The 13816-nt window shown below is 49.7% G+C and overlaps 5 protein-coding genes across 5 annotated transcripts; 2 read left to right on the top strand and 3 right to left on the bottom strand.

The window, feature by feature from the left end:
* Positions 1-411: 411 nt before the first annotated feature.
* Positions 412-4609, top strand: N7479_001856 (MRX complex DNA-binding subunit; the record flags this gene model as incomplete). Its single annotated transcript, XM_057249553.1, has 4 exons — positions 412-431; positions 615-705; positions 768-4541; positions 4601-4609. The coding sequence occupies 4 exons, from the start codon at positions 412-414 to the stop codon at positions 4607-4609; spliced, it is 3894 nt and encodes a 1297-aa protein (XP_057113985.1).
* Positions 4610-4997: 388 nt separating this feature from the next.
* N7479_001855 (mitochondrial 54S ribosomal protein mL61) lies at positions 4998-5832 on the bottom strand (the record flags this gene model as incomplete). Its single annotated transcript, XM_057249552.1, has 2 exons — positions 4998-5573; positions 5794-5832. 2 exons carry the CDS (start codon positions 5830-5832, stop codon positions 4998-5000), a joined length of 615 nt encoding a protein of 204 aa, XP_057113984.1.
* Positions 5833-6375: 543 nt separating this feature from the next.
* N7479_001854 (leucine--tRNA ligase CDC60) lies at positions 6376-9922 on the top strand (the record flags this gene model as incomplete). The annotated part of the gene is made up of 4 exons (XM_057249551.1): positions 6376-6450; positions 6514-9014; positions 9069-9267; positions 9320-9922. 4 exons carry the CDS (start codon positions 6376-6378, stop codon positions 9920-9922), a joined length of 3378 nt encoding a protein of 1125 aa, XP_057113983.1.
* A 268-nt stretch (positions 9923-10190) lies between these two features.
* Positions 10191-10928, bottom strand: N7479_001853 (uncharacterized protein; the record flags this gene model as incomplete). Its single annotated transcript, XM_057249550.1, has 2 exons — positions 10191-10741; positions 10799-10928. The coding sequence occupies 2 exons, from the start codon at positions 10926-10928 to the stop codon at positions 10191-10193; spliced, it is 681 nt and encodes a 226-aa protein (XP_057113982.1).
* Positions 10929-11760: 832 nt separating this feature from the next.
* Positions 11761-13733, bottom strand: N7479_001852 (uncharacterized protein; the record flags this gene model as incomplete). Its single annotated transcript, XM_057249549.1, has 2 exons — positions 11761-13217; positions 13271-13733. The coding sequence occupies 2 exons, from the start codon at positions 13731-13733 to the stop codon at positions 11761-11763; spliced, it is 1920 nt and encodes a 639-aa protein (XP_057113981.1).
* Positions 13734-13816: the final 83 nt, after the last annotated feature.

Genomic DNA, 13816 nt, shown 5'->3' with positions numbered 1-13816 from the left:
AGTGGGCGTTGAGGATGGAATCATTATCCAAATTCGAGGCCTCCAGTACCTTCAGTACATTCGGTCAAGAGAGGGTTGTGTTGGACAGTGTGCCTCTTAATATATACCCATTGTCTCACTGAGGGTCTGGATCTCCTTGAAACCAGAGAACTTGGGAAATAAAAGCCGGCCATTGCTGGTTGACAACACCGCCGATCCCTGTGGGCCTGCACTTTAGTACACTTCACGTGATTTCGTGTCGCCTTAACGCGGGACGATGTGACTGATCACAATCAATGAAGAGCACTTTCATTTCTTAGCTCTATCTTTTCGGCTTGTACTCAATAAAGCTGACGGCCAACGGGCTCAAACGCCCCTTTGAGTACTTTTGTTCAAAATGTACGTGCTGATCATTCCTCGCTCCGTGTCGCAATGCTAACTGCTTTTCAGGTGTAAGTTCAACAGTTCTATACCTCAGCCAGAAAGGAAAAATTGTTTCAACAGCCATCTAACATGCTGTAGCGAAGATCGATAAGCTCTCTATTTTAGGGTACGTCTCCCAAGTTCTCTTGATCCGCGTACAAGTACTGCGGATATTAATTACACCCATGCTCATGAAACCGCGCTTGTTCTAGAGTCCGCTCCTTCGATAATACGCGCAGCGAAACAATACAATTCCATACACCACTCACATTGATTGTCGGGTACAATGGCTCAGGAAAGACGGTACGAAATGGCAAGATAGGTGACTAAGGATTGCGATCAGCAGGGAACTGATGTGGATTTAGACCATCATCGAGTGTCTCAAATATGCCACAACAGGCGATCTTCCTCCAAACAGCAAAGGCGGCGCTTTTATCCACGACCCGAAACTATGTGGTGAAAAGGAGGTACTGGCCCAGGTGAAGCTTTCATTCAAGGCCACTTCCGGTGCCAAAATGGTTGCCACGCGCAGTCTACAGCTTACGGTCAAGAAAACCACACGCCAGCAGAAGACCCTAGAGGGCCAACTGCTTATGGTCAAAAATGGCGAACGTACAGCTATTTCATCGCGAGTGGCTGAGCTGGACCAAATTATGCCGCAGTATCTGGGTGTGTCAAAGGCCGTGCTGGATTCAGTCATTTTCTGCCACCAAGACGAAAGTCTGTGGCCAATGAGTGAACCCTCTGTACTGAAAAAAAGGTTTGACGAAATATTTGAGGCTATGAAGTACACCAAGGCTATCGATAATATCAAAGCACTGCGAAAGAAGCAGAACGAGGAGCTTGGCAAATATAAGATCATGGAGCAGCATGCGAAAGAAGACAAAGATAAGGCAGACCGTGCTGAAAAACGATCCGTCAAGCTTCAAGATGAAATTGAAGCCTTGCGCGAAGAGGCCCAGCAGATGTCACAAGAGATGCGGCGCGTTGCGGAGCTTGCTGATAAGGCTTGGACACAATCAGAAAGCTATGCCCAGATCCTCGGTGCTCTGGAGGGCAAGCGCATCGAAGCTAAGAGTATACAAACCACTATTGACAACCTCAAGAGACATCTAGTTGAGCTTGATGACTCCGATGAATGGCTTGAATCTACCCTGGAGCAATTCGAAACAAAGCAAATTCAATACCAGCAACAAGAAGAGTCACAAAAGGAACATTATATGGAAACTAAGGAGCAGATTGAGCAGACCCGGCATCGCCTTGGCCTGAAACAGGCCGAGCACGGGAAGTTTGAGAACGACAAAGCCAATTTCGAGCGCCAATCTCAAAGGCGTCAGAAAATGATCAATGAGATTGCTCGCGCCAACAACATCCGTGGCCTTGACGAGAAAATGGATCAATCTGAAATTGACACCTTCATGCAGAAGATCAAACGCCTTTTAAGAGACCAGAATCAATCACTGGATCGTGTGAGGCGTGAAGCCCAGAAAGAGCTTCGTGAGGTTCAAGATATATTGAATGAGATTGGGCAAAAGAAGTCTGCACTCCAAGAGACCAAGAACGCTGCAAAACGACAGATTGCAGCGAATGACAAGGAGGCAACAACTTATCAAAAAAAGCTCAATGAGATCGAGGTTGATGAGGGCTTCCAGGCTGCGCTCGAATCAAAAGTCGAGGATATCACGTCAAAACTTGAACATGCAAAAGAGCGAGCTAAAACTGCTTCCTGGGATCAAGATATCCAGGATACAAACGCGGAAATCCGTCGCCTTGAGGATGAAAGTTCGAGATTGAACACCGAGCTCATTGATTCAACTAAGAAGGCCGGAGATCTGGCTCGCCTAGACCACCTCAAGAAAGAATCGAAGGACCGTGAACGTAGTCTACAGACGATGAAGGGGGCTCATGGCGATCGCCTTGAGAAGGTCGTTGGCCCGGACTGGAAGCCCGAGACACTGGAACGAGGCTTCCAGCAAGCTCTCGATAGTGAATCAAAGCAGGTGGCCGACGCAGAGCGAGAGCGCGACGGGGTCAGCCGAGAATTGGAGCATGTAGAGTTCAAGCTTAAGACGGCCAAGAAGAACCTCAAGCAACGCCAAAAGGAACTAGATGAATGCATGAAGGAAATCCATGAAGCAGTCGACACAGAGCCTTCCGAATATCCTGAAATTGTGAAGGAGCGCCAGGCACAATATGATCTCGCTCGCAAAGATGCCGATCAATATGCTGGAATGGGAGAATACCTCACTAAATGTCTTGATGCAGCTAAACGCACCAAGCTGTGCCGAACATGTCAAAGATCGTTCAAGAATGAGGCGGAACTTCAAACCTTTACAAAAAAGCTGGATGCCTTAGTCAAAAAGGCTGGCCTTGACGCCGAAGACGAGACACTGAAGAGCCTTGAAGAAGATCTTGAAACTGCCCGCGCTGCCAGTGCATCCTACGATACTTGGGTCCGTTTGTCAGAGACTGTCATTCCAGAGCTGGAGCAAGAAGAGCAAGAGTTTGAAACCCGGCGTGACCAGTTGCTCGAGAAGCTGGAAACTCAAGACGGAAAGGTCAGCGAGAAGAGAGAAAGCAAGCGTGAAGTTGAAGGACTTGCTAAGACAGTGAGCACTATCGCACGTTACGATATCGAGATCAAGGCGATCAAATCACAAATTCAGGAGCTTTCTGCAAATCATCAAGACGCTTCAACTGCTCGTACCTTGGAAGACATCCAAGAGGAAATCGCCTCCATCAATGAAAAGTCACGAGAGTTGAAAAAGACTCTTACGAAAATGACAAATGAAAAAGAAAAAACGCGGTCAGAGATCAACAAGCTCGAGCTTGAGTTCAGAGATGTGAAGAGCAACCTAGACAATGCGAAATTCCAACTGGAAAAGAAAGCGGATCTGACCGTCCGGATGGAGGAATCCAAGAAGCTCAATAATCAGCAGCGGGACGCAATTGAGAAGGCAGATCGAGATATCGAAAGTCTCACGCCGGAATTGCTTCAAGCCCAGGCCCGTTATGATGATATCAGCCAGCGAGCCGACGAGCGTGAACGAGATTTGCAGCACGAGATTAGCCGCCTATCCGAGAACATCCATCAACTTGACCTTGCAAATGACGATATCAACTCGTACAACCAACGAGGAGGTCCGGGCCAGCTTGAACGAAGCAAGCAGGAACTTCAAGAAATTGAAGCCGAAATTGGCAAACTCGAAGCTGAGCAAAGTGCGATCACAAGGGAGATCAACAAAATCTCTGCCCAACTGAAGGACAGTGAAAACACGAAGCGGCAATACTCTGACAACTTGACATATCGCCAAGCCACTCGATCTCTCAACACAGTTGTTGAAGAAGTTGAACAATTAGAAGCACAAAATGCCGAAGTGGACCGAGGCCGTTTCAAGCAAGAGTCAGAACGCTGGACTCGTGAACACAATGCCCTTGCTGCTAAACAGGCGAGCAAGATGGGCGAAATGAAGTCCAAGGACGATCAGTTGATGCAGCTCCTGGCGGACTGGAACACAGATTATAAGGATGCATCTTCGAAATACAAGGAATCCCATATCAAGGTCGAAACCACCAAAGCCGCCGTCGAAGACCTGGCTCGATACGGTGGCGCTCTTGACAAAGCAATCATGCAATACCACGGTCTGAAGATGGCAGAAATCAACGCCATTGCTGGCGAACTGTGGCAGAAGACCTATCGCGGAACGGACGTCGACACAATCCTCATCCGGTCCGACAACGAGAATGCCAAGGGCAACCGATCGTACAACTACCGCGTCTGTATGGTCAAGTCAGGTGCTGAGATGGACATGCGAGGACGCTGTAGTGCAGGACAAAAGGTTCTGGCTAGTATCATCATTCGTCTTGCCCTTGCAGAATGTTTCGGTGTCAATTGCGGTCTCATTGCTCTTGATGAGCCAACTACAAACCTGGACCGAGACAATATTCGCTCTCTTGCGGAGTCGCTGCATGACATTATCCGTACTCGTCAGCAGCAGGCCAATTTCCAGTTGATTGTCATCACGCACGATGAGGAATTCCTGCGTCACATGAAATGTGGTGACTTCAGCGACTATTACTATCGTGTTTCGCGCAACGAGAGACAAAAGTCAATCATTGAGCGGCAGTCAATCGCCGAGGTATGCCTTTAACTTCAATGTTCGTCTCCAAGTAATTCTTCTTGCTAACAATGTTCTAGGTCATGTAACACTTGTCACAAATGCACCCTCTTCTTTTAGTAGTTGTTCAGATATTTTACTAGCTACCTAGCTTTGCCTGTAGTAATCTCTTTCTCCAATGTTTTACGCTGTTTTTAAACCAAGCATACTTCGGCGTTAATCTTGTCAAATGATGTTGAATTTACAATTTATTGCTATTAATATTTGATACCTACCTATGCGTCTCCATCTATTTGAGCGTTCACGAAATCCGAATAAGAAGAGAATGCGACATGCGCATTAAAAAATATTCCCAAGAAATAGTACATAGTCGTAACGGGGAAAAGATGCTATGCTACAGACAGCCGATTTCTCACGACGAAGAAACCAGTTGGATGGATCAATCGAATCCAAAGACAACAACAAAACTGCACTATCTTACACCTTCTTATCCACCTGGCCTCTAGCCTCAGCGAGCATGCGCTCCTGGTCCTTCTTCGCCTGCCGGATAGCCGCAACACGCTGGCGATCTGGGCCAGACTTCCTCTTGATTTCCGCCAACTTCTGTGACAGTGCAATATCTTCGGGAGTGGCAGGGACTACCGTTGCCCCCGTCATGGCCTGCACACGATCCCAGATTTGCTGGTACGTGCGGTTCTTGATATCCAGAACAGCCGATTGCTCATTAGCCTCGGGGGCTGGCGCAAGTTCATCGGTGACCTTCTTCTCGTTTGCGAGGGACGTTGCGGCACTACCGACCCGTTCGGCGAAGTAGATTGTCAACGCTGCGGGCCCTTGCTGGTCGGAGGTCTGTGTCACAGTCATCGGCACGCCAGGGTTGTGAAATTTGAGTCGTGGGAGGCAGTTACGCCAGAAATGCCGCGCGCCTCCGTGGCCCTGGTCGATCTTGCGTGCATATGTGAGGTGGAGTCGGGTGACGGCTGGGAATTCTTTTGATGCGGAGGTGAGGGTGGGGAAGACGGCTGCACCTGTGCCAATTTTGGTCTGGAGCATCTAGAACAGTGAAAGAAAGAACGTGTCAGTTGATTGATTGCATCTCTGCTAGAACATGGGAGACGATGCCAGTATGGCTTCGAAGGTTGCAGGGTCGGAGATCTCAAGGGACGGGGTTTCGGCTTACTCTCTGTTGACGAAAACAATTGTACATTAGTCCATCAATTTCGCGTTAGATTGGGAAGCCCGGCGAGGGAGAGCCGAGAGAAACTATACATACAGTTTGCAGCCTGCGAAGCCGCTTGAACAAGTTGACCATGATGAAAGGCTGTTCCGCACAGGGACTGGCCCTTGTGCGATTAGATGTGTGGGTATAGAAATAAGGCGAGAGTGCAAGATTAATTGGCAATATTCTTGCTCAAGAATAGGTAATATAGAGCCGGAATTGTGAGTTTGTTGATCGGGGAAATTTATCGCAGATGCGCTTGTCGGCGAAGAAGTTGCTCCGTGATAGTCACGTGTGACCTCTAATCTATAGATGGTATTGATCAGGTCACATAGAACATGTTCAGTTAGAACTCACTCTGTAGACCACTATGAACTGAAACTTCACCTGATGACTTGATCTACATATATATCTCGAGTCAATATCTCATTGCTCATTATCTTCTCTACTCACCAATCCATCTTTATAACGGTTGCAAACGACAACTGGAGGGTGGACCCCCCCGTAAAATTACAATACGTTTGAATTACCTTGACTCACAAACTGAACAAACAGATTTTATATCTCGCCCCGCGATTCTTTTGTTCCTCTCCGCTCTTCAAGGGAATTACAGGCCAATTCTGACATCCAGGAAAAATGGCCGCCGCAGCTGCATCCGTAGCTGAGCTCGATCCGAGCAACAGCTCAAAGAACACCCTGAAGCTAGAAAATGTTGATAGACCCCTCCCCCACTATCCCCGATTTTCATTTACTAACTGATATTTCGTCTACCAGACCGAGAAGCGAGACACCCTAGTCGCAATCGAAAAGAAGTACCAGGCACAATGGAAGGACAACAAGATTTTCGAAGTCGATGCGCCCTCATTCGAGGAAGCTCCCCAGGGCGCCATGAGCCCCGCCGAGCTCCGTGAGAAGTACCCCAAGTTCTTCGGTACTATGGCCTACCCTTACATGAACGGTACTCTGCACGCCGGACACAGCTTCACTGCTAGTAAGGTGGAGTTCATGGCTGGATTTGCCCGCATGGAGGGCAAGCGTGCCCTTTTCCCTCTGGGTTTCCACTGTACCGGTATGCCTATCAAGGCCTGTGCCGATAAGCTCGCCAACGAGGTGAAGAAGTTCGGCCAGGGTTTCGAACGATACAACGAGGAGGCAGAGGCTGCCGAGGACCTCATTGCAGCCCCCACACAAGAAGTCAAGGCCGAGGCAAGCGAGAAGTTCTCCGGCAAGAAGAGCAAGGCCGCTGCCAAGACCGTGAAGATGAAGTACCAGTTCCAGATCATGCTTGCAATTGGCGTTCCTCTGGAGGAAATTCACAAGTTTGCCGACGCTGCCCACTGGCTGGACCACTTCCCTCCTCTTGCCATCCGTGATCTTGACAGCATGGGTGCTCGCGTCGATTGGCGCCGACAGTTCGTTACCACCGACGCTAACCCCTACTACGATGCTTTCGTACGCTGGCAGATGAACCGCCTGCATGAGCTCGGTAAGATCATGTACGGCAACCGTTACACCGTCTACTCGCCTAAGGACGGCCAGCCTTGCATGGACCACGACCGCACTGAGGGCGAGGGCATTGGTCCTCAAGAATACACTGCGCTCAAGCTCCAGGTTAAGGAGTGGTCGCCGGAAATGGCAGAGATTGTGAAGGGAAAGATCGAAGATGATGCTAAGGTATACTTCGTTCCGGCTACTCTGCGTCCCGAGACCATGTATGGTCAGACTTGCTGCTTCGTCGGCCCAAAGATCAAGTACGGTCTCTTCAAGCTGAAGGACAAGGAGTACATTGTCGTGACCAAGCGCGCTGCTTGGAATATGGCCTTCCAGGGCCACTTCTTCGGCGATAAGTTCCCCAAGACTCAAGACGAGCTCCCACAGGTTCTTGAGGTACCGGGTTCCGCCTGCATTGGCACACTAATTAACGCACCTATGTCTTTCCACACCGAGGGTGTGCGTATCCTGCCTATGGAAAGTGTTTCGGCATCTAAGGGTACTGGTGTTGTCACCTCTGTCCCCTCCGACAGTCCTGACGATTACGCCACCCTGATGGATCTGGCAAAGAAAGCCGAGTACTATGGTATTAAGAAGGAGTGGGCTGAGCTGGAAATCTTCCCGCTCATTGAGACTCCTACTTACGGCAACTTGACCGCTCCTGCTCTGGTCAAGGAGCTGAAGATCAACTCTCCCAAGGACGTCACTCAGCTTGCCCAGGCTAAGGATTTGGCCTACATGGAAGCTTTCTACAAGGGTACTATGCTCGTTGGTAAATACAAGGGCGAGTCCGTCAGCGATGCTAAGGAAAAGGTCCGCAAGGATCTCTACGACAGTGGAGATGCCTTCCCCTTCGCCGACCCCATGGGCAAGGTTGTCAGCCGTAGTGGCGATGAGTGTGTTGTTGCCTACCTGGGCCAATGGTTCCTGAACTACGGTGAAAATGATGCCGAGTGGCAGCAGGAGACCCTGAACCACGTTGTCAACAACCTCAACACCTACTCTGCCGAATGCAAGAACGGTTTCGAGAAGAACCTGTCCTGGCTGAACCGCTGGGCATGTGCCAGAACCTACGGTCTCGGATCCCAGCTGCCATGGGACAAGCAGTTCCTGGTTGAGAGTCTGAGTGACAGTACCGTCTACATGGCCTACTACACCATCGCTCACCTCCTTCACGGTGACCGGTACGGCAAGACGACCGGTCCCCTGAACGTCACCGCGGAGCAGATGACTGATGAGGTCTGGGACTATATCTTCACAAGACGGGAGATTAGTGACGAACTTATCTCAAGCAGTGGTATCAGCAAGGACTCTCTGCAGAAAATGCGCCGTGAATTCGAATATTGGTACCCTCTGGATGTCCGTGTCTCCGGCAAGGACCTGATCCAGAACCACCTGACCTTCTTCCTCTACATCCACATTGCTCTCTTCCCCAAGGAGTACTGGCCCCGTGGTGTCCGTGCTAACGGCCACTTGCTCCTCAACGGCGAGAAGATGAGTAAGAGTACCGGTAACTTCTTGACTCTCAAGGATGCCGTTGACAAGTTCGGTGCCGATGCTACCCGTATTGCATTTGCCGATGCTGGTGACAGCATTGAAGATGCCAACTTCGAGGAGTCTGTTGCCAACAGCAATATCCTACGTCTCTACACCTTGAAGGAGTGGATTGAGGACGTTGCCAAGGATGAAACTCTGCGCACTGGCCCTGCTGATGCCTTCGCTGACAAGCTCTTCAATAACGAGCTTAACAGCCTGGTTCGCGAGACCCAGAAGCACTACCAGGAGTAAGTTTGCATTCTATTTGATTCATTGATACTGATAACTAACTCTATATCTAGCACCAACTTCAAGCTTGCTCTTAAGTCTGGTTTGTATGACTTCACTAGCTCCCGTGACAGCTACCGTGAGGCTTCCACCGCTGCTGGCGTGGGTATGCACCGAGATACCGTTCTGCGCTACATTGAGCTACAGGCTCTCATGCTGGCACCCATTACTCCTCACTGGGCTGAGCACATCTGGCTCGAGGTTCTCAAGAAGGTCAGTTTTCTCCCACCCACTTCATACCTAACCTTGATCTGACACCATTTAGCCCGAGTCTATTCACTTCGCCCAGTTCCCTACCGTGCCAGAGCCCTCTCCCGAGCTGACCGCTGCTCAGAACTACGTCCGTGGTACCGCAAGCAACATCATGAGCTCCGAGGCCAACTACACCAAGAAGCTCTCCAAGGGCAAGGCTATTGCCTTCGACCCCCGTAAGCCTAAGATGCTTACCATCTACGTCGCCAAGAAGTTCCCCAACTGGCAGGAGAAGTACATTGACCTGGTCCGCGATTCCTTCGACTCGCTGAACCTTTCCTTCAACGATAAGGAGCTTAGCGCGAAGGTCGGCAAGCTCGGTGAGATGAAGAAGGCCATGCCCTTCGTTCAGAACCTGAAGCGCCGTCTGGTCAATGCCCGCGAGTCTCCCGCCACTGTCTTCGACCGCAAGCTTCCCTTCGATGAGATCGCCGTTGTTTCCGAGATGGTGGGTGGTCTGAAGCGTACCTCTGGTTTCAAGGAGATTGAGGTCATTGCTGTTGATGAGGGTGGCAAGACTGGTGAAGTTGTTGGCACTGGCGAGAAGCGTGAGGGTCTGTCCGGCGAGAATGCCGTGCCTGGAACCCCCACATTCCAGTTTGTCAACGTCGAATAAACGACATCTCTTTGAAAAATACAGTCTCATTTGCCAGTTTCAAAATGATGCTTGATGACTTCTGCGAAAATGAAATAAAACACATAGCATATAGCAGTGCAATTTTTCAGTTATGTTTCTTTCCTACATCTCTTAAGTCACAAACTAAACGAAGAATTCCATCCCAGTGCCACGTCTTTTGTTCGTGGTGACATTGCTCTCAGAGTACTTCGTGCACTCGACTTCAAAGCACTTAACAACCTGTAAATGTCACAAAGCAATCCATCAGTCAACCGACCGAAATAATGCACAACAATAATAAGCAAAGGACTCGCCTGTTCAGACCTCCTTTAAAAGTCTCTTCTTCCTGCGAGAAAACCAACCGAAACCACCCAATATCCTGCGAATGCTCTTCCCCGGGGTGCAAAAAGACATCAACATCGACAAGCATCTGTGCAAGAGCAAATTCCCGTAGTCGCGGGGGAAGAGCACTGCCAGTAGGGAGATAAGGAGACAAGTCGATGTAGAAACCCCCAGCGTTTCTGGTGATCGATCGGATTAGAGGAGGGTTTGAATAACGTCTCGTCCGAGTACATATACTCACCCGCCCTTGACATAGTTGATTCCCTCCTTGTTGAGCACAGAGGTTGTAAGTCCGTATAGGCTGAAGCGAGGCTCTGTCCGTAGAATTTAGCGAGAGAGTTGACGTAAACGGCACAGCCTCAGGGTCACCAGAATCAAACACACAGGAAGCATAAACCTCATCACTGATGAAATGGAGACTGTGGCTGTTGCAGAATCGGGTAATAGCCTTGAGTGTCTCGACCGGGTAACAACGACCTGTCGGTGGCTGGTTAGTTTATTCAGTGAACCAAGCGGTATATAGGTATAACTCACCAACAGGGTTGTGCGGGTTGACAAGCAACACAGCTCGAATCTTCTTGCCGCATGTCTTGAGAGCTAGCTCATACTTCTCCACACAAGCAGGAGGGAATGCCTCTTCTGTAGATGTGGCAGCATAACCCATCTAACATCAGATTCCACACCGTAGTCGAGCTCAAAACGGCCATATACAAAGTGTAGGGCTGCTGACGAGGATCCCGTCCTCGCTTTCTGCGATATTGTATCCCAGCATACTGCCAAGGGACGTCGGAGAGTCGGTGACAACTATATGCTCGGGGTCGATTGGGACATGTGGTTTGAGGATATTGTTCAAATGAACTGCTGCGGCGGCTGGTAATCTTGCAGCTGTTGGTGCACTTGAGCGGTAACTGATAGAATCTTTTGTAAAGACGACCTATGCGAGATTGTTACAGATTATTGGATTCTTTCGGTTAATTGTCACCATTTCGGCATGAAGGCAGAGACTGGCAAAGCAAGTCCCCTGGCATTTTCGCTTCCTCGGGAAGATAACATAATGTAGACAAGGGTGAATGTTGATTCGGTGAATACCAAGGAGCAATATATATTTGGACGCCTAGACTGGATGTTGCGGCGACATCAACACCAGATGAGTTATTGCACCGCCAAACAAACACAGTCTGGTGAACTGGAAAGAAGATACTTGCCAAACAAAATAAACAAGGAGTCGAAATAAAGTCTGTGGAAAGAAGTTAAATGAATTTAAGGTGAAAGGCTAATCCCGACGCCCCCACCTGCGGGGACCGTGGAGACGAGCAACGAGCACTACATTGTACAACGTGTACCTATGTATATGGAATCAACTTTGGAGATATTTGAGACTATGCACATATGAGATTGATAGAATAATAAGAATATTGTACATATTTATAAGAGGAGAAACGCCGAGCCGCTATGCTAAATGGCTTAATGTACATGTCCAGACACCCAAATCACAATTAATATCTCGTCCGCAGCCGCTTGCGCTTGTCGATTTTCTTCTTCTCTGCAATAAAGTTCCAACATTCAATCGGAGGCCGGGACCCGATATGTTTACCGTTGGGAGTAAAAACCTCGACTTGCGGATAGGAAGGTTCGTCTTCAGCGTCCCGCTTGCTGCGGATTTGGATACTGAGCTCGATCCAGCCGCAGCCCTCGATGAGAATATCTGCCGACATCACGCGGTATGGCAATGAAGGCACTGGGATTCCTCTGTCCTTTACAGCTTTGGCGAGCGAGGTAGGAAGGTTTGAGATGGTGGTATCCCACTTCAAGTCGAATATACCGGCCGAGGCCATTATGCTTCCGGTCCCTTCTTTCATGATGACAGTTCCACGGTAGGGGGTTTCCTCAGCCTGCGTGTCAATAGCTTTCTGTGTGTTGGTGATATGAGACTCAAGAGGCAGGAAACTGGCGGACATGACCGTATCTTGCGGGTTGACTGGGGTGATGCGGATAAGACCACCACCAATCAGAAGAGACTGGCCGGGTTTAATGGTCAAACGTTCAGGCTTGATCCGCTTGGTCATGATCAAATCACGCTTATGTTCATCTTGAACAAAGTCCTCCAATAGACCTCGCTCTAGGCCGGGCAAATCGATGACCTCGCCCTTTCCGCGGCCGAATGGAATACGGATAGGCGAGACAGTAGTGCCAGGAAGGGAAGACACGACGGGGAGCACGGGGTAGAGATCCTCGCGAGGAGCAGGAGGCAGAAGACTATCGGGGTTAAGAAGGGTCGCCTCTCGCTGTTTTGGAATCTCAGTCTCCTCACGGCGGCGTTGAATCCATTCTTCGATTTTCTCCACATTCCTGGAATCCTTGGGGAAACAAGCTTCAATGAAGCTGCTCTTTCCGACGTTTGCCTTGCCGACGACCCAAATGCCACCGCCATGCTCTCGGATCTCTTCCTTGACTTCCTTGGTCCACCAGCCACGGTGCGCACTAATCATGTGCACGTTGCCCAAACGGGCCTCCCTCCCTGATCTTCCCAAAGCTGTGCGAAGCTCTGTTCGAATGTACTCCATCTTCGAATCTACCTGCTCTTTTGTTGCCGCCAAAAGGTCCGAGCGAGTGATGATAAATGAGAGTGTGGGAAGTTTTCTTCCGCGTTGGTATGTCTCATTCGAAGATCGTCGGTTGCGCGAACGTTGCTCCTGCAGCATTAAAGCCCAATGAATGCGCGGAACGAGAGACATTGGGAAATCTGCAGCATCGATGATATGGTAAACACGGTTGTGTCTGTAGGGCGATTCTTCCAGATAGCTTCGTATAGAGGTAATAGTCGGCTTAGGCGAAGAGATTGCCTTGTTGTGGTGTATCAAGTCGTGGCAACGATCGCAGACCTGAGTGATTCGACCCGGAGGCCCAAGAAACTTGTCCTCGGGATCGACAGCTTCATCTGGAAAAGCTCCATCTTTGTATTCAGTCAGCAAATGGCGTACTCAAGCAATAGTCTAGATGTCCTACCTGGAATGGGTTTTGGTGGCCCTGCCTCAATGGTATCGTTCTGCTGTGAACTCAAGTCTGCTTCCTCGGTGGAGATATCTTCGTTTTGTTGTATGTTCTGGGATTCAATTGCATCCCTTCTCGCGGCGAGTACCCTCCGAATCTGCTTTCGTGATGTACCATAGTATCCTGGCTCGTTTGCCTCAACTGTTTGGGAGAATGCGCCACATCCTGGGCAGCACAGAGGCAGAGAATCGGCTAGCGAGGCGGTTGCAGGTTCAGCGGGGAGTTGTTCTCCCTGAGAGCGAGTTGTTGAGAAGCATCGGCATTGCCTGCGGAGACCCGCGAGGACTTTGGGTTGTGGCGCGGTGCGCGATTGCGAAAGGAGCGTTTGAGCATGGGATCGAGGAATGTTCTTCGGAACCAGGCGCAGCATATTTAAGCTCGGGTTTCTGAACACTGCGCCCCGAGAGAAGAGCGACATGATGGCGTGTGAAATTGCGGAGTTGCGGAGCCTTTTTTTCTCTGGAGATAGTTATCTATCGATAGCGCACATGGCAAAATTCG

This window comes from Penicillium vulpinum (genome assembly GCF_028829585.1).
Source record: "Penicillium vulpinum strain IBT 29486 chromosome Unknown utg000001l_segment0_segment0, whole genome shotgun sequence".
Lineage (NCBI taxonomy): Eukaryota > Fungi > Ascomycota > Eurotiomycetes > Eurotiales > Aspergillaceae > Penicillium > Penicillium vulpinum.
This window is presented reverse-complemented; position numbering and strand designations above follow the sequence as displayed.